The sequence below is a fragment of the Leptonychotes weddellii genome, chromosome 12, assembly GCF_054177405.1.
Source record: "Leptonychotes weddellii isolate Sample4059 chromosome 12, ASM5417740v2, whole genome shotgun sequence".
NCBI classification, from domain to species: Eukaryota; Metazoa; Chordata; class Mammalia; order Carnivora; family Phocidae; genus Leptonychotes; species Leptonychotes weddellii.
In genome coordinates this window covers 5,420,320-5,437,850 of record NC_138380.1, presented here as the reverse complement: position 1 = coordinate 5,437,850, position 17,531 = coordinate 5,420,320, and the positions used below count along the sequence as shown (strand labels likewise).

The following is a 17,531-nucleotide window of genomic DNA, read 5'->3' as shown; positions in this document are numbered from 1 at the left end:
GGGGGGCCAGCCCGCTCCCTGTCCCAGAAACGAGATGCACGATGGGGAAGGAAAGGGACTTTAATGAGAAACCAAAATATAGAGAGCCAAAGTGCAAACTGTCCACCCCCCCATTGGGGGGGGTCATCCTGAGCCCCATGTGCACCCCCCTCACCCCCCTTCCGGCCCCCAGCGGAGGCCCAAGGCCTGGAGCTTCTGCCTCAGGTAGCTCTTGAGCTGGGGCAGGCCTCTCTGTGACTCCAGTTCCTCGAAGGGGAGCTGCAGGGGAGGGGAGCAGCAGGTTACCCCCAGGGTCTGTGGCCTGGGCGGAGGGGCAGCAGGATGGCGTGGCGCCTCTCCCAGGGCGGGGCGGGGGGCTGCTCTCACCGGCAGGAGCTGGTAGCCCAGCAGGCCCAGGTGCCGCTCCCGTAAGGCCCGGGAGCCCAGCAGCACTCGGCCGTCCCGGCAGAAATGCCAACGTTCCCGCAGCATCAGCACCACCCTGGAGGGGGCGGACCATGGCTCAGGGTGGTGTCCACAGAGGCAGGGAGGCTCTCCCGCCCTCTTCCCTTACCTCTGGGCAGGGTCGTGGGTGGTGGGCTGAGAGGCAGCCTGGCCCTGGGGACAGGACCTGGGAGGGTAGGGTAGGAAGGGGTCCTGGGTCCTCACGGGAAGCACAGCACCAGAGCTGCTGACACACAGCAGGAAGTCTGGAAGGGCAAGAGAAAGGGCCACTGGCTTCTAGCCAAGGCTCTGCATCCCGGCCGGCCGGCCACCCGCCCGCGGGGAATCACCTGTGCAGTAGCCTGGAGGCACGGTCAGGTCCTGTCGGTACTTCTCTTCTCCTAGCAGCTGGCGCAGCCCCTCCGCCACTATATCCTTGTGACTGAGGCGGGAGGGGGAGCAAACACCGATAGGGAAAGGCTCAGGAGGCTCGACCCCGGGCAAATGCCTTTAATGTCCCAAGGCCCGTTTTTTTTTTTTTTTTTTTTCCTCTTACTGCTAAGAGTGCGTCAGCACGGACAGTTCAGGGTCCCCCTGGCTTTTCTACTCTGTGCTTCCCGCAGGCTCGTCCCCTCCCCTCCCCCAAGCCGCCCCATCCACCTGTACTTGCAGCGGGCACGGTCAGTGATGAGTGGCTGGGGGAAGATGGGCACTTGCTGCCTTCGGGGAAGGCGGGGACCCCGGTATCCTGGAAGCTCCAGCTCCACGGCCGTGTCTAGCAGGGAGAGGTAGCGCCGCACAATCAGGGCATGAGGGGTGCCTGTGGGAAAGCAGGACTGAGGCTCGCGGGGGCTGCAGGCTCCCACCCCCACTTTCCCCTGCCTGCTGGCCCCACGGGGCCCCAGCCAGCCCTCCCGGCCGCGCACCGCTGACGTGGTTGATGAAACTTGGGGAAAAGACAAAGTGCAGGGCTCTGAAGGGCAGGCACCGAAGCTGGCACAGTGACATCAAGATGTTGACAGTAGCCAGGGGAGCCACCCCTGCTTCCCGAGCCAGGATCCTCTCAAGGCAGGGCATAAACTGCTGTTCCAGGGGCAAGTAGTTCAGCCGCCCAAAGGGCAGCACCAACTTCTGTACCACCTGTGGAGGAAGAGTAGCCCTTCACCCAGCACGAAACAGTTCTCCAATATCCTTCACAAGCTGAACCTCAGGGAGGCTTGGCCTGCAAGCTTCTAATGTCTCTGTAAAGGCAGAACAATCCCTCTACCCCGACGTACACACCAGAAGTTCGACAGCATAACCAGTGTCTTGAGCCCCATGTGATTAATCAAACCAGTGGAGGAGACATCGCTGTGGGGTCTGGCCCTGAAGACTTAGAGGAGTGGGCTCAACGAAGCTAAGACAGCGCCGAGTGCGGAGAACTGCAGAGAACCAGGCATACACGCTGGGTAGGTGGACAAGCCAGGTGGGGGTGAGCGAAGATGAAACCCCGGGGGGACAGAGCAGAGAGCCTGGCTGGTTGTCTGCTGCAGGAGGCAGCCAATCAAGCTGAACAGGGGGCCGGGCCTGACACCGAGGAGGGCTAGGAGAGGAGCATGGCAGGGTGGGAGGTAATCCCACCTTGCTGCTGAGCTGGGCTTCCTGGACCACCAGGAAGTGGGCAATGGCTTCCAGAAGCTGGGGCTCCCGCAACCGGTGCCGGGCCAGGTGCTGGGCCAGGAGCACCATCACGTGGGGAGTCAGTTCCTCTGGCCTGGCCTCTGTGAAGAACAGCCTATTATGCTGGACCCTCAGGCCAGATCTCAGCTAGATTCCACCTCGGCCCAGACACCACCACCTGTCTCCTCTTCAGCCCTCCCGCCACCTGCCTTCAGTTCCCTCCAGCACCTGCCAGGCTGCGGATGAGGTGCTGCTGCGGACGCCTCAGGAAACGAGGGCAGCTCAGAGCAGCTTCCAATCTCTGCCCACTGCGCAGGCCAGGTTGCAGAGTGGGAGGTGGCTTCGGAGGGAGGCGGAACCTTCTCTCCTGCTCCAGGGCACACATCAGGGGCCCATCTGATGGGAAGCCTGAGAGGGAGAGGGTCAGAGGAGGCAGGCCTGGTAACGGGGAACTGCTCTGTTCCAGTCATGGGGGTCAGTTGGTGAATTCCCAACCTTTCACGTCTCCATGTTCTGGATGGAAGGGTTGCTACAAGTGTAAGCAGAAGCACTGGAGAAATGTGAAATACCACGTGCACGTGAGGTATCACAACAGTCTGCGGGGAAGGCCTGATACAAACACGGCAAATAAGCTCTCATTGCACGCCAACGGTGACAAACAGTAGTGGCTTTCTAGAGCACCGTGTTGGAAGGAATCAGGGTTGGCACCCCTAGCTAAGCTGGAGCGAATGCTGCTGGCCTCCCGCTGTCTGCTGTGGATACAGAGGAGCAGCACCAAGTGTGCCAGGGGATGCACCATTCCTGGCAAAGCCTGAGAGGTGAATTCTGTCAGTGATCTTGGGTCTTCTATGCTCTTTCTCTATTCTTCCGTTAACACCCACCCCCCAGACACCCTCCTCACCAAGTAAGACTGCAAGGTGCAGACACACGTGGATGGTGTGAATATCAAAGGAGGGGCAGTTTCGGATGATGAGCTGACTCAAGTCCTGTAGTGTGGCCTGCTCCACGGGAGGGGGCCGTGGCTGAGACCCCAAGAGCTGGCCCAGACGACGAAGTGCCACAGGGTAGTGATGGGCGCGCACCTTGGTGGGGTTCTGGCCCAGCCAACGCAGCAGCTCCCCAGGGCTCCTCGCCTGTTCCAGAAGCCGCTGTAGCCCTTGCACAGGGCCTGCATGGAGGCCTCCTCCAGGAGGCCGGTCCCCCCACTTGCTGGGCCCCAGACAGCAGGGCTGTACTGGCGGGAGCAGCAGCAGGCCAGACAGCCGAGCAGCGGAGGCCTGGGCAGAGAGCAGGACTCGAAGCATGGAGTTGGGTGATGGAGACCCTGAGGGGCAGCCCAGAAAAGGGGGTGAGGTTTTCTCCAAAGGGGAGAAAAGCCGGCTCTCTACTCCTGACCTCACTCCCCATTCAGAGGGCCCTGGGGTCAGAGCAACCCACTCGTGCTCCCCCTTCTTTGTGACTGCTCTAGTCTTCTTCCCCACCCCGCCCCTCTCTCGCCTCCTTCCAGCCTCTGAAACAGCACCTTGGTGTCCTCAGCACAGGGATATTTACAAAGCAAGTCCACATGCACCACGTATCACCTCTGATGCTCCATACGCGCCTCTGAGGTGGTAGGCAGGGCTGGCGCTACCTCGATTTCACAGGTGGAGAAACCAAGGCCCCGAGAGGAAAAGGGGTTAAGCCCGAGGTCACGAATCGGGTTAGTGGTCGTGCCCAGCCTGGAGCCCAGCTTGCCCCTTCGATACGCCCTCCCGACCACCTCCCCCTCCCGCAGGAGGCGGCAGCGGCGAGGAGGGTGGAACGCGGGCTCGGCAGCCGGGCGGTCCTGGGTTCCATGCTGGGCGCTCCCACTTACCAGCTGCATGACCTTGGACAAGTGACTTCGTCTCTCTGCCCGTGAAACGAGAACGCAGCGCGCACCTCGCAGGGCGCCCGTGGAGCCCGAGCGCGCAGCTTTGCAATGGCGCGGAGTCGGCGGTGTCAGGGGCCCCCACACCCACCCGGGCCCGGCAACGCCAGGAGACCGTGGTCACGGTCGCCAACACCAACTCCCGCCGCCCTCCCGCAGCCCGTCCCGTAGGCGCCACCCCTACATGGCTCCCCAGGCCCCGCGCCGGTCGCTCCCTCAGTCGGTCTCGGGGCCCGGGAGCCGGGCTCCCCCCGCGGCCTCCTCATCGGCAGGCCACCGAGTCCGCCATCTTCCCAGCAACCCCCGAACCGCGGTGCGGACGCCAATCGCGGCTCAGCCCCCGACCAGCACAGACGTGGCTCCCATCAGGCCCCGCGCGCCCCGCCCCCCGCTTCCGGGAAGCTGCGCGCGCCGAGCCGGGGCGGTGCCGGGGGCGGAGGGGCGGAGCCAAAGGGCCAGGCGCGGAGGCTGGGGCGAAGAGAGAGCGGAAGTCGGCCGCCCGTCGCGTAAGGTCGGGCGCGTGGCGGGGCCCGGTACGCGCCTTTCTCGCCTTTCTTCCCAGTGGGCAAGGGCTCCCCGCCCAACACCCCCACGGGCCCACGCACCCAGACACACACCAGGAGTGAAAACTTCACAGTTATTTAATCTGCACGTGTTCCACACAATCCCTCTGCCCCTCCCAGCTCCCCTTCCCCAGCGCCCCCTCAGTCCTTAGGTCCTCACATCAGCCCCAGGAGCTTTAGGGACTAGAGGTGGCTGGGTCCTCAGGCGGGATACTCAGAGGGGCCCAGGGGTGTGGCCCGGCTCTGCCCAGGGCCGAGGCAGTGACAGCAGCTGCCTGACCCCGAGGAGCCGACTGTCAGTGGGGGCTGAGAGCCAGCAGCCCGGGGACGTGGCCCGGAGCCACGGCGGTCACAGGGAGGGGCGTCGGCCGACTCGCAGACTGCTCTGCTGCGCAGGGCCGGGCTCCAGGCCAGCGGGAAGAGGCAGGCCGGAGAGGGGGGCCTGGGCAGACAACAACGCCCACTGTGTCGTGGGGAGCGAGGTCCAGAGGGGCCGGCAACGCCTCCGAGGGCCCGCGGAGGCACTACGGGCGGTACATGGCAAAGGCCAGGAGGCTGAGGAGCAGGGTGAAGCCGGCCAGACCCAGAGTGGCCGTCAGGGGGAAGAAGGGCCGGTACTGGATCTGGCAGTACCAGAGCAGCAGCAGCAGCAGCAGCAGCAGGGGCAGCAGCAGGCCGCCCACTTCCAGCCCGGAGGGGCCTGGCTCGGACCCCGGCGGACAAGGGGGCGGTGGGGGCCCGGCGCGCGTGGACACGTGGCAGTGGAGGACGCAGTTGGGCGGGAGGTGAAGGCTGCCCAGGGTCTGGGTGTCGTCTCCTAGCAGCTGCCCTTGGTAGATGAGCCGCACCTGCTGTTCCCGGCCGGGAAACTGGGTCCTGAGGAGAGAGGGACCTGGGTAAGAGAGCAGGCCTCAGGCAGTCCTGGTCCCTTGCCCAGAACAACACTCCCACCGCTCACCTTTGGCTCCACCCCCACCCACGTGGTGGCCCCTAAGGGGGTCCCCTCCTGCTATAGGGGAATGATACAGTGTGTGATGTGGGCACCGCAGTTCCCTCGTCTGTAGAAGGAGGGGGAAGTCTCAGATCTCTCTGGCGGTGCTTCCGGGTCTGTAATCACTTCCACCCCAACTTTAGAATTTCTTTCCTGTCCGCATCCCAGCTTACCTTTTCAGGGAGCCAATGGTATCGTGGGGCCAGGCCCTGGCCACCTGCTCCGAATCGTTGAGGAATTTCAGCCGCAGCACTAGGGGCTCCTGGGGGGAGTCTGGCAATGGCGACGTTGCTGAGAGCCCCATGCCAGGCTCTGGCTCTGCAGCCTGACCTCTGTGTCTCAAGCTGGGGGTCTCGGCTCCTGGGGCCTCCCCTCTGATGCTGCCGGTGACCGCCATGGCTTCACTGGGCTGTGCTGGTGTTGGAGTCCCTGACGGCTGGGGCAGTGGGTCGGCACCCTCCGCAGTGTGTGTTGAGACCCAGGCGAGAGCCAGCACCAGAAGGCAGGCAAGCACCGCGAAAAGGACGGTCACCTCATCACCCACCCCTTCAATCAAGGCCATGGCACCTGCCTTGCCTGCCACCTTACTGAGCTGGAGAGGCACAAAGAACCCATGAGGGGCTGGCTCGCTGGCCAACAGCCCCCTGAACTCCAATGCGCTCCTGACCCCACCCCACCAAACCCTCCCAGTCCTGATTCCTCTGCCCCCTTACTCAAGCTCCACCCTAGGGCACATACTGTTCTGAAACCTGGTTGTCCCAAACTTCCCTCCAGTGCCCTTTCCCATAACCAAATCCCAAGTCCTAACTTTTTGTAACCTGAGTTCTAGGTCTTTAACCATCTCCCCAATTCATTCACACACTATCTCTATGTAAGGGCCTTGATCTTCTAAGCAACCTCTCCCCTATATTCAACCCTCAGCAAACTTCACCCCAAAGCTTACCTAATCTTCCATCTACTATCTCAAAGTTTACATTCTCCTTCGTCTATTTCACCCCAAAGCTTATCTACTCCTCCATCATGAAAGTTTCTGCAAGGGGGAAGAAAATGGGGTTCTATGCCCCCCACCCCCAGCCCCGTTATTTAACCAAACCCCACCCGCGGCAGGGGACTGCTTCCCAAGGCTTCCCCACACCATAGGTCAATCTCCGCCCTCTGGCAATTCGGAGCTTCCGAGGGCTGCCATCCCCCTCACCCAACTTGGCCCCTCCGGGCTACTCAAGCCCCACCCCGCGGCGGCCCGATTCGGCGCTTCCTCTGGAAGCCTCTTCAAACCCAGTCCGCAGGCGGACCCGAGATCCCGCCCGGGGAATCCGAGACTTCGCCCTCCCCACCCCCAACTCCTCCATCACCCCTCCCATCTTCCCGCCCCCCGGAGCCACGGGAGGGCACGGGCGAACCCGGGGCGGGGCGAGCGGGAGCCAGCTGGGGCCCGGGGCGGTGGGGTGGGCGCGGTCACCGCGCGGGAACTCACCGCCCGGCTCCGCCACCTCCATAGCGGACCCTCGGGCACTTCCGGGCGGGAGGCGCCGAGGTCGCGGACACCTGAAGGCACCCCCTCCTTCCCTGCCGCCGCCGCCCGGAGTATTGTGGGACTTGTAGTCCTGCGCGGTGCGCATTTCCCGCCCTCCGCCCTGCTGACCCACGTGCCGGGATCCGCAGGCTAGTCCTGGTGACCGCAAGTCGCTGAGGGGCCCGCGGGGGCGGGCTTAAGGGTTGTGCCAGCCTCCTGAGGTTCGGGCAACAGCAGGACCCGCCACCTCCGCTGCTGGCATCCAGGGCATCTGTCACTCCAAAAACCGACGTCACTGAGAACACGTCAGAGCACCCGAGTTTCCAGATGCAGGCCCTGGGGAGCTCAGGTGACCCCTACCCCGTTCTGTTCTTATGTCAGAGTGGACGCCAAAAGGCACTGTTGGCCCCCTAAATTGACTCTTTGGCTCCCAGCCCGGTACCCATGGGCTGTCCCAACAGCTTGGCGGAGGACATTCTTCCCCAGGGCTGGCCACCGTGGCTTGGGCTGTCCTGTCTCCCTGGTCCCTTCCTCCACCTTGCCCCTGTAAGACTATGCGAGAAGCAGAGACCTTGGAACCTGGACAAATGCTGATCTCTTACCCCGTGTTTATTAACTGTATATCCTTGGGTGCGCTATTGAATCTCGTTGAATCTTAATTGCTTTGTTCCTAAAACATAATTCATAAGGAAATTGTAAGGAAGAAATTAAGTGTTTTATTAAACAAGTGTGAGAACTATGTCAGGGACCTGTTATACAGTAGGTATTTGTTCACCTAGTATTACACTAGGGTACACTAGGGTACACTCTCCACCCAGATCTGGGCCTGGAAACTGGGTCCTTAGAGTGTTACAGTGTAGAGGACTTTGAGCCCCAGCCTGGCTTGGGCCAGCTAATTGCTGTGAGCTTTTCCCTCCTTCCTCTGGGCCACAGAGATCTCACGTCCTGGGTTTTATAGACCAGTCTTGGTGAAAAGTAACACACCCTAGTGTTTCCATAGTTCATACTTACTTGTGGGAGCATGTACCCCAAGTGGGAGCAGGTACTGCCTTGGGAAAGTCAGTTTCGATGTATAACATACAGACCTAACTTCTCCCTAGTTCCTTCCTTCCCATTCATTCGTTCATTCTAGAAACATTTATTAAATGTATACTAGATGTCAGGCACTGTGCAAGAGGCTGGGAATACAATGGTGAATCATACAGGTGAACTTATCCCTGCCCTCGCATGGCTCATATAATGATAGGGGACAGACAAGCCCACCGGTCCTAACACAGATCTGTGCCGCCTGCTGGGGCAACACATATGAGAAGCTCTTTACCCTCAGCATTTCTCCTGGGAGCTACCTGGTGCAAATTCTTGGTGTCAGTTCTAGTTAAGTGTCTAAAAGAGATGTTCGCTGTTGCTTTCCGAATTACACAGCATCAGAGCTAGGTAGGTGTTCTGCTCAACCACTCCTTTGCAGGTGAAGCACAGAGAAGGTACAAGACATCAGTAAGGTCGGACATGTAGATAGAACCTGAATCTCTCAAGAGCTGGGGACGCCCCAGCTCTTGAGTACCTTGCACCTGGGTTCTTTGGACAGTACAGGACACTTGGGTGACTGTGTTGGTACCGGGGCAGAGTTGTGTGAGTAGCCAGATGGGGGCAACTCTTTGCAGGGAAAAGACTCAGCCTGGCTTGGGAAGTGGAAGTGTGTGTAAAAAGACCGGCATATGTCAATTGTGCCAGAGGACATCTGGGCACAGCCCTAAGAGGCTGACTGGCTGGGGCCAGTGCCCTGCACATGCCCTCTCTTAGGCATTTTTGCAAAGGTTGGGGATGAGGGCTGACTAGCAGGACTGCAGACAGCTTTGGCAATGGGGGTGCATAGGAACTGAAACATGGAAGGGAGTTCCCTGGCCCCCGAAGGAGTGGACAGGAACACAAGATGGGCAAGGGGTTGAGGACAATGAAAAGAGCCATGTGGGCTCTGGTGAATCTCTTAAATGGGGTGAGTGGGGATAGAAGGCATCATATTGGATCCCTCTCTCTTCTTTGCCTATGTACCAGCAGGTCCGAGGCGGTGGCAGACAGTGAACCATCCCTGTCCCACAGGGGAGTCTTTTAGGAGAAGCCTGAAGATGAGCGAGGGGCTGTTGTTTAAAGGGCCATTTCCAAGGGCCTTGTTGGTGAAGCTCTCAGGGAGAACAGGAAATAGAAGCCGGGAACCCAGATTTCCAGGCTCTGTGCTGCAGCTCGCAGTGGAGAGTCCAGGGGACGGCCAGAGAGAGAACCCTGGGCACAGGGTGGTCTCCAGGGATGATCTCGGGCGGGAACAGGGGAGCCTGTGCAGCACTAAAGGCAGGACCATGTTAAGTGAGACGCAGCTGTGCCTGGGCTAGCGGCCCTTCTCGGCCAATCCGCCGCGTTCATCAGCACCCTCAGGCGCAGGGCACTGCTCGGGCAGTGCCCAAAGATCGGACCCCCCGCCCAGACCAGAGCAGGGAGGCGAGACAGACAGCCGGGGCCGGGAGGAGGCCAGCGCAGCTGTCCACTTGGAGCCGGTGGCCCTCAAGGCGGGTGTGGGTGGAGGCTGGAGAGCAGGCGGAAGGGCCAAGGCTAGGTGGGAGGGGCCCGGGCGCCGGGGCTGGAGCGCGCGGCTCGGGGGTGGAGGCTGCCGAGCCAGCTAGCAGGCGAGGGGCGGGGGCGCTGGGGCCGGCGCGCAGGAGGGGCGGGGGCGGCGGGGAGGGGGGCTCGGGCTGCGTGTGCCGGAGCTGGCGGGGGCGGCGGTGCGTGCGCATGACGCGGGGGGAGGGCCCGGGCCGCGCGCTCCCGGTCCCGTTGTTGTTGCCGCTGGAGGCTGCTCCGAGGTGGCGGGATCGCGGCGCCGAGAAGCGCCCTGCAGCGGCGGCCACAGCGTGCGCGGCGGCGCCTCCCGGCCTCGGCCCCCGGCCTCCGGCCTCATGCGCTAGCCCCGCGCCGCCGGCTCCGTAGTCCCGGCCCCGCCAGCCCCGCGCGCCCGCCCGCCACTGCCGCCGCCGCAGCGCCGCCCCGGGCCCCAGCCGGGCCCGCCTCGGGCCCCGCGGCTCCAGAGCCATGAACTTCCAGGCGGGCGGGGGGCAGAGCCCGCAGCAGCAGCCGAGCCTGGCGGCGCCGGGGGGCGGCGGCGGTGGCGGCGGCGGCGCGGGGGGCGGCGGGCAGTTCGGCGGCGCGGGGCCGGGGGCCGGGGGCGGCGGCGGCCCCTCGCAGCAGCTGGCCGGCGGGCCCCCCCAGCAATTCGCGCTCTCCAACTCGGCAGCCATCCGGGCCGAGATCCAACGCTTCGAATCCGTGCATCCCAATATCTACGCCATCTACGACCTGATCGAGCGCATCGAGGACTTGGCGCTGCAGAACCAGATCCGGGAGCACGTCATCTCCATCGAGGGTGAGCGGAGCCGGGGTCTGCGGGAGATGGGGTGCGGTGGCCCGGCTCGGCCATGCTCTCTCCGTCTGGGGTCCTCGCGCGCCTGAGGTCCCGGCCACGCGGTGTGCTGATCGTCGGCGCTGCAGAGCGGTCGTCCAGGCTTTTCTATATCTCGTCCGGGGACACTGGGGCTTGGGGCTCGGGGCCGGTCCCGTGCCAGGGGACACCTTTTCTGATCTTAGTGCTCCAGGGCGCGAGGGTGGTGTCGCTCCCGGGACAGGTGCGCTCAGAGCCGCAGAGGTCCGGGGTGCTAGGGCCAAAGCTGGCCAGGCATGGCGAGGGAAGGTGGGCGCAGCGGAGGGCCTCGGCGGGCCGGGAGGTGGGGCCGCTGCCCCGGCCCTGCCCCGCGGCGGGGCGGGGGATCGAGCCTCCCGTTAGAGGATGGCAGCCTTCCCGGGCCCAGCGCCCGCGGGCCCCGGAGGGTGGCGCTCGCCGCGGCTCCCTTTCCCGACGCACACCCCCTACGCTGCCGCTGCCAGGCGGGCGCAGGCCGGGCCTGGCGCGGGGCTCCGGCGGCGCGACCGCGTGGGAGGCGCCGGCCGGTACATCCGCGCCTTCGCCGGGTCCCACGCGCACCCGGGAACCGCTCGGGAGGCGGGCGCGGGACTGCGGGGCGCTGACTGACCTCTATGGACACGGTGCTGGGCGTCAAATGCCAGAAGCCCGCGCAACTGCCCTGCCCAGCTCTCCTTTCTCTAGGCTCTTGGGCCCAGGACTTTGGCTGCCAAGGCGGGGCAGAGGAAGTGGGTGCACGTTGCTGGCACATACCCCACGACCCCTGATGTGGTGGGGGTCCACCCCACCCACAGACAGCCTGGTGGCACCGTGACCTTTGAGCGGCCGAGGGGCAGATGGGCCTCACCCTGGGTCATCTGCTTCCTCTCTGGCTCCATTTGAAGGGGGACGCCCACCAGCAGGTGGTGGGTTCAGCTTTAGTGGAAATGCAGGGGGAATTGCAGGGTTTTTTTGGTGATGACATGGAGTTGTGGGCAGGGGCCCGTCCACTTCTTGGGTCTCACAGGCTAGGGCCACATTCTCATCTTGTGTGAGGCTCTAGGGGCTCCCTCACCTGAACACTCCTTTCTGCTTTTGGAGGTCCCGCCAGCTGGGGAAGGAGCATTCAGTATTTTGGGAGTAGAAGACCCCATTTAGAGCTGGGGTCCTGCCCTGTTTTCGGAATGTTCCAATCTGACTTCCTCTGTCCTTTCCCCAGTCCTTTCTTACCTCTTCCCTCTCAAGGCTGAGTTCTCTGTGAACTAATTAGGCGATAGGAGAAACTCATTAACATGGATCTGAGTAAATGGCCTGAATCACTGTTGTTGTGGCTGGGGACCAGGAGATGGCATTTGTGTGAGCCCAGGGCCCCAAAGAGAGAAGATGACCAAATTTTTCTCCTAGATCTGAAGCGGGTGGGGCAGGGAGAGTGGCCATTCCTCATAACTTCACTGTCCTTCCGAGGACATAGAAGTTCCCCATCGGCTCTAAGATACCCCCAGCTCGTTTTGGTGAAGAGACTCGGTGGGGTAGCCACAGAAGGAGCTGAGGGAAGAAAGACATCTGCCGCAGAGCACTTCCCTGAGCAGGGAGGGGCAGGAGTCAGCTGGATTCCCATCCAGCTCCAACTTCCTGAACACTGACCTGTGACCCCCCTCCCCTTCCCCCCAACACACACTCCAGCTCAGGAGGCCTCTGGCTGGGCATCTTCCCTGACATGAAGGCCATGGTTCCTGGGAAGTACTGAGTTTTCATCCCTGTCTTGAATTCAACATGACAGGCAGAATTTCCCCTCTTAGAGCCCTCCCCCGTGATCAACTTCCCCATTGCGGTTTGGAAGTACCTCATGTTCTGTCTGCTTAGCCTGGAAGCTTGGTATCACCATCGTGAATCCTGGGACCCGATGTCTCATTGTCACCAGGCCCAGCTGCTCCTCACACATCCGTTCTCAGCTCTCCTGATCCCTGCTTCCCTGCTCTTTCTTGGCAGGGCCTCCCACCTCTTTCTTCCTGCTCCCCCCTTTTCTCCCAGCCTCTCTCCTGGAATCCATCTTTAGTACCCACCTCACCCCCTGTTTCCCCACTTTTGTCACCCAGCTCTAGGCAGGCAGCAAAAAAAAAAAACCCCAAAAAACAAAAAAAAAACACACAACAACCCAGAAAACTCCTTCTCCAATTTCTGCCCTATACCCTTCCTGCGGTAGAGGCCCTCCATCTGCCAAACCATATTGCTGCTGCCTTGTAAAGCAGCGTCCCCACCTTCTTTCCTGGGGGAGGGAGGGGAGCAGCTTCCTGGGGCGTTTCCCTACTCCCTGTGAGCCTGACTGAGCCCCCCTGCCAGGGCCCAGCAGACCTGGGTTCGCGGGTTACATAACATATCCGTAGCCGGGGAGGCCCGTCTGTGTTTACTAGGGCCGAGCTTCTTAGCGGGAAGGGATGACATTTTCCTAGTGTATAATAAGCTTCCGCATCATGCCGGTAATGCTTCGGTGAAGGATTTATTTGTCCCAGCTCTGAAGGTGACCTAGGAGACGCAGTCAGAATCCGTGTGGGACTAAGGGAGCATGATGGCACCTTGCCGTCCTGTCTTCTCCCTGCTTCCTTCAGTCACCTCTAACCCTGTGGCCAGGGCGGGAGGAAGCAGAGGAACATTCAGCCTTCCTGTTTCAGGACAGGGTTTGAGGGGAGATAGATTGTTTCTGAAAAGTTCCTTTTCCACCAAAGGCCAAGGAAGGAGAAAAGGTGTCCAGCCTGCAGTTCTGAGGAATGAAAGAAGTGTAACTGGGAGGTGGATGGAGGAATAGAAGACTTAACCACGGGCAGAGCCTCTGAGCCAGTATCCCCTCCCTGGTGGGGAAACTGAGGCTTGGAGAAAAGAGGATCGTGCAGGGCCTCAGGGTAGGAGTCTGTAGGGAAAGGAGCTCTTGAAACTTGCTCGGGTCTCCTGGCTGTGTCCTAGAAAGAGGGCTGCAGAGGAACTGGGCCTCGGGCCAGATGGGGGACAGCCTGGGCACGTGGAACCTGCAGACACCGGGCCAAGTGAGCCAGGAGCCAGGATGAGCTGCTGGGAGAAGCAGCCTCGGGGTCCCAGCAAGTGGCCTGGCAAGGCAGGCTGGTCTCTGAATAGACGTGAATCCGGGGAGGTCTGCCCCAGCGGAGTCTGAGCAGGGGTGGGCCCTGCAGGCCCACGGGCAGGCCCACGGGCAGGCCCGGGAAGCTCACCGTGGTCTCAGATGTGCCGTCTGGCTACTCCTTGGGCAGGAACTGGGCTTAGTCAGCTGGTGACTTGTTGCTGTCCCCTTTGTTTTCCTCCAACATTTTTTTTTTTTTTTTAAACAATGGAGTGCCTCTGAGCATTCCAGTGACACCTCACTCTTTGAGGGCTTCCTCAGGCTCTGCTGGCCCGGCACCAGGGCGTGGGGCTCCGTAGGGCTCTGGGACTGAGGTTGGTCCCCAGGTGCAGGTTTTCCTGGTGGGTTCAAGCTGAGGCTAGAGAGGGACGATGCCCCTGAGCTGGGGGCAGAGCGTGCTGGGTAGGGGCTCGGAGGGACCGGGCAGGGGGTGCCCGCCTCAGCAGTGACTCTCCCTCACACGCCCGCCTGGGGCTTGCGTTCGTCGTCCTTCCTCTGTGTCCGGTGACGAGATCCTGGCAGCGGCCCTGGGATTTTGTGAGACAGGTGGAGAGCAATTGTAGCCATTTTGGAGACAGGGAAGCTCGCTCCTGGTCTCCTTTGCCCTTCTGCCTCTTCCTCGGGGTGGCCAGTCCCCGCTGGTGCTAACACCCACCTGGGGGACTTGCGGAAGGACACATTTCCGCCGCTTCCTGCAAGTGATCTGATTCAGTAGGTTTGAGATGGGGGCCCAGGGATCTGGGTTTGTCACTTCTCCGGGCGTGCTGGTAATTAGCTAGTTGCTGGAATGAGTGCCTGGTGGGGGCCTGGAGGCTTAAGTAGGACTTTGCACCGAAGAGCTCCAGGAATTCTGAAAAGGAGGGTATCTGTGTGGGTGCTAGTGGCCGGGGAAAGTCGCATTTGCTCCAGATACATTTATTTAGCTCCTACTGTGTGGCCCAGTTGCATGTAGCACAGTGGAAGGCAGGGAGGAGGCAGAGGAGGGGCCACGCGGGCGCTCTGGACCCCGAAGTTGAACGGATCAGCCTGTAGGAGGTGCCAGAGCGGGACTGGGAATGGTGGGAATAAAGCCCAGATTTTAAGAAAACCGGGGCAAAGGTTAGAGCCTGGGGAAGACTCCTTAAGACCCCTTTCTTCAGGGGTCAGGAGAGAGATGGAAAGACCACCTCCTCAGGCGGCAGAGAGATGGCTCATTCCACGCCCCTCCATTCTGTCCTTGGTCACTGAGCTTCTGCTCTCTGCCCGGAGGAAGACCTCCTACAAATCAGACAGTCCTTGCTCCTGAGCACCCTATGGCTAGCTCGGACTACCGAATTTCCTCTACCATTTATTTCTTAGTTGAATGTGGATGCCAGGCGTGGGGCTCCCGGAGACTTTCTCTGCAGACAGGACAGGTTTGCAGAGGCAGCAAGGGAGGGAAAAAGTATGGTGTGGTGTTCAAGAAACAGCCAGCCGGTCTGCATGCCTGGGGCACGGAGTCCCAGAGGGGACAGGCCAGAGGCCCCTGGTTTGGGAGTTTTTCATGCTTTATCCTGTATTAATTTATTTACACCCCACCGTGATCCAGGAGAGCACTTAAGATGGTACGGAATCCTGCAGGAGATGGGCCAGCGTGTGAGGGTTGAAGCAGGAGCATTAGGGCAGTTGCGGCTGAGAGCAGGCTCTTGAGGCTGTGGGGAGCGGGGGGTGAGCGGCAGAGGGAACAGCAGCCACGGGGAGAGCAGGCGGGAGGGGAAGCCGATCCATAAGTCCTTAGTGTCCACACTGTGCATTTGCACTGTGAGCCTACCCTACGAGCTCTCAGGGAGTCAGTGGCCTCAGAACTTCAGGAGTGGAAGGAGTGAAGATGCCCTTCTGGAAAAGCAGGCTTAGGGGAGCTGGGGGTGGAGGGGGGCAGACTGTGGCCCTGAGAACTCCTGTGTCCTTATTCGGCGTCACCGGAACCCCCAGCCGGGAACCTTTAGCTTACCTTCTCTTTTTAATATGCAGGTAACTTGAAATTGGTTTAACCAGATTGCTTTCCTTCTGACCCCTCGCTGACTTGCAGGCCGAGGGGTAAAGGGAAGGTAATTTTGGGACATGGAGCTGAGCTCCAGGGTGATGGAAATGGGAGAGGGCGGTGACCTGGGGCGCTTGCTTCAAGGATGTATGCGTTGGCTGGTACTGCGTTCCACCTGCCTGCTGGACATTGTTATAAGGCCTTTGCATCACGTGGCAGGTCTCTTTCTAGGTATGCAGGTATCATCCCCATTTTGCAAAGCCTGGGACTTAGATTGAGCACCTGGGAGCAGCAGGAACTGGTTTTCCGGCTGCAGGGCTGTCACCTCCCCCGTGGATGTGGATGGATGGATGAATGAGCTTTGGTGGGTCAGACCAGATGCCCCCATCAGCCCTCCTAAGGTGCCTCTCAGGGAAGCTTTTTGACCTCCAGTTTAACCTGCGGACACTTAGAATACAACTTAAAGAGAACTTAGGGCTCCTTCTTCCTGCTCTAATCTTCTGCATGTCTTGAATCCACAACCGAATGGTGGCTCTGGGACGTCTCTCCCCTCCCTGAACGGCATAGATATTATTGCATGTAGCATATAGATGCTGGCTCAAGAAACACTTAGAAATATTTAAAACATTTAAATATATGTGGAAGCAGCAGAAGTAATGCACGCTTATTAGAACAAATTCAGATGGGGAAGGAGGTAGAAGGAACACCTTCCCTCCTCAGAGGTACCTGCTGCTGGCTGCCTGATGCACGTTTTTTCCCTACACATATCTGCTGTCGATGACCCTGTGATTGATTTGATGTTATTGGCATTTCTCGGCAGAGGTGGGATTTTGGTGGAAAGACCCCCCGCTGGGAGAACGGGAGCCCCTGCATTCATCTGCTCATCTAGTACCTCCCTGCTGGACAATCGGGAGATTGAGGTTTTCTCTTGTGCCTGCCAGGCTGCGACTGGCAGGTCACCCCGTGCTTGACCTGTCTTTTTTGAGATTTGTGTTCTCTTGCATCTGTGCAGCTCGCCGTGACTCTGCACACAGGTCCTTGGACCATCTCAGTCTTGGCTCTCTGGCCTTGGGGCCAGCCTGTCCGCAGAGTGCAGGCGCCACTCTGTGCGCCGGACTGAGCCTGACTTCCTGCGCGCAGCACTTGATACGCGCTGCCGGGGTCCCCTCAAAGAGCTGGGGGTTGCAGAGTTCCTCTGGGCGAGATCTGGGCGGTTAGGGAGACGCAGGGTGGCATCACGTGAGGCTTGACGGGGTCGTGCGTGTAAGGGGCTCACGGTGGGGCCTGGCAAGGAGCAAGCACACGGGGAATGCTCGCCACTATTTAAAAGGCTGCCTGGGTGGCTCAGTTGGTGAAGCGTCTGCCTTCAGCTCAGGTCATGATCCCGGGGTCCTGGGATCGAGTCCTGCGTCAGGCTCCCTGCTCAGCGGGGAGTCTGCTTCTCCCTCTCCCTCTGCTGCGCTCTCTCTCTATCAAATAAATAAATAAAATCTTTAACCCCCCCCCAAAATAAAAGGCTACAGGATGCCTTTTATTTTTATTTTTTTAATTTATTTATTTGACAGAGAGAGAGCACAAGTAGGCAGAGTGGTAGACAGAGGGAGAAGGAGAAGCAGGCTCCCCGCTGAGCAGGGAGCCCGATGCAGGGCTCGATCCCAGCACCCTGGGATCATGACCTGAGCCGAAGGCAGACGCTTAACGACTGAGCCACCCAGGCGCCCTACAGGATGCCTTTTAAAGAGAGTACGGTTTCTCACGCATCTTCTTGCATATAGATCTTCGTACACTTGTCTGATGACTTCCTTGGGACAAATTCCCAAAAGGAAAAGGTGAGACCATCAGGTATGCACTTTTTTAGGACTTCGGCTGCACGCCACACTGCCCTCCAGGAAGGCCCCCCTG

General features: G+C 60.5%; 3 protein-coding genes across 10 annotated transcripts in view; 1 reads left to right on the top strand and 2 right to left on the bottom strand.

Annotated features, from left to right (window-relative positions):
- Window positions 1-41: 41 nt before the first annotated feature.
- Window positions 42-4,353, bottom strand: FASTK (Fas activated serine/threonine kinase). Of its 5 annotated transcripts, none has more exons than XM_081799850.1 (10): window positions 4,176-4,353; window positions 2,984-3,406; window positions 2,311-2,490; window positions 2,044-2,183; window positions 1,350-1,563; window positions 1,084-1,198; window positions 774-865; window positions 554-689; window positions 367-481; window positions 42-258 (listed from the first exon to the last, which is right to left on the bottom strand). In XM_081799850.1, exons 1-10 carry the CDS (start codon window positions 4,255-4,257, stop codon window positions 151-153), a joined length of 1,605 nt encoding a protein of 534 aa, XP_081655976.1. In that variant the 5' UTR covers window positions 4,258-4,353; the 3' UTR covers window positions 42-150. The 5 variants fall into 5 exon arrangements, with proteins under 5 accessions (XP_081655976.1, XP_006730933.1, XP_030881293.1 ...); XM_006730870.3 differs by having other exon boundaries at window positions 1,084-1,243; window positions 4,176-4,351; XM_031025433.2 differs by having other exon boundaries at window positions 1,084-1,243; window positions 3,165-3,406; window positions 4,176-4,332.
- A 261-nt stretch (window positions 4,354-4,614) lies between these two features.
- On the bottom strand, window positions 4,615-7,172 carry TMUB1 (transmembrane and ubiquitin like domain containing 1). Its single transcript, XM_006730869.3, has 3 exons — window positions 7,020-7,172; window positions 5,719-6,137; window positions 4,615-5,430 (listed from the first exon to the last, which is right to left on the bottom strand). Exons 2-3 carry the CDS (start codon window positions 6,105-6,107, stop codon window positions 5,079-5,081), a joined length of 741 nt encoding a protein of 246 aa, XP_006730932.1. The 5' UTR covers window positions 6,108-6,137; window positions 7,020-7,172; the 3' UTR covers window positions 4,615-5,078.
- A 2,949-nt stretch (window positions 7,173-10,121) lies between these two features.
- The window catches only part of AGAP3 (ArfGAP with GTPase domain, ankyrin repeat and PH domain 3), a 53,711-nt gene continuing 46,301 nt past the window's right edge, over window positions 10,122-17,531 (top strand). For all 4 annotated transcript variants that reach the window (XM_081799844.1, XM_081799842.1, XM_081799847.1 and 1 more), the window contains exon 1: window positions 10,122-10,467. In XM_081799844.1, the coding sequence (XP_081655970.1) occupies window positions 10,137-10,467 (331 nt within the window). In that variant the 5' untranslated portion in view covers window positions 10,122-10,136. The remainder of the gene's footprint in view (window positions 10,468-17,531) is intronic.

Excerpts from the sequence above, each read along its gene's own strand:
- FASTK (XM_006730870.3), bottom strand. The coding sequence starts at position 4,257 with ATGAGGAGGCCGCGGGGGGAGCCCGGCTCCCGGGCCCCGAGACCGACT. Across the intron at positions 1,244-1,349 it reads TTTCATCAACCACGTCAGCG|GCACCCCTCATGCCCTGATT; the intron begins GTGCGCGGCCGG and ends GCTTTCCCACAG. Across the intron at positions 482-553 it reads ACCCACGACCCTGCCCAGAG|GGTGGTGCTGATGCTGCGGG; the intron begins GTAAGGGAAGAG and ends CGCCCCCTCCAG.
- TMUB1 (XM_006730869.3), bottom strand. The coding sequence starts at position 6,107 with ATGGCCTTGATTGAAGGGGTGGGTGATGAGGTGACCGTCCTTTTCGCG. Across the intron at positions 5,431-5,718 it reads ACCATTGGCTCCCTGAAAAG|GACCCAGTTTCCCGGCCGGG; the intron begins GTAAGCTGGGAT and ends CTCTCTCCTCAG.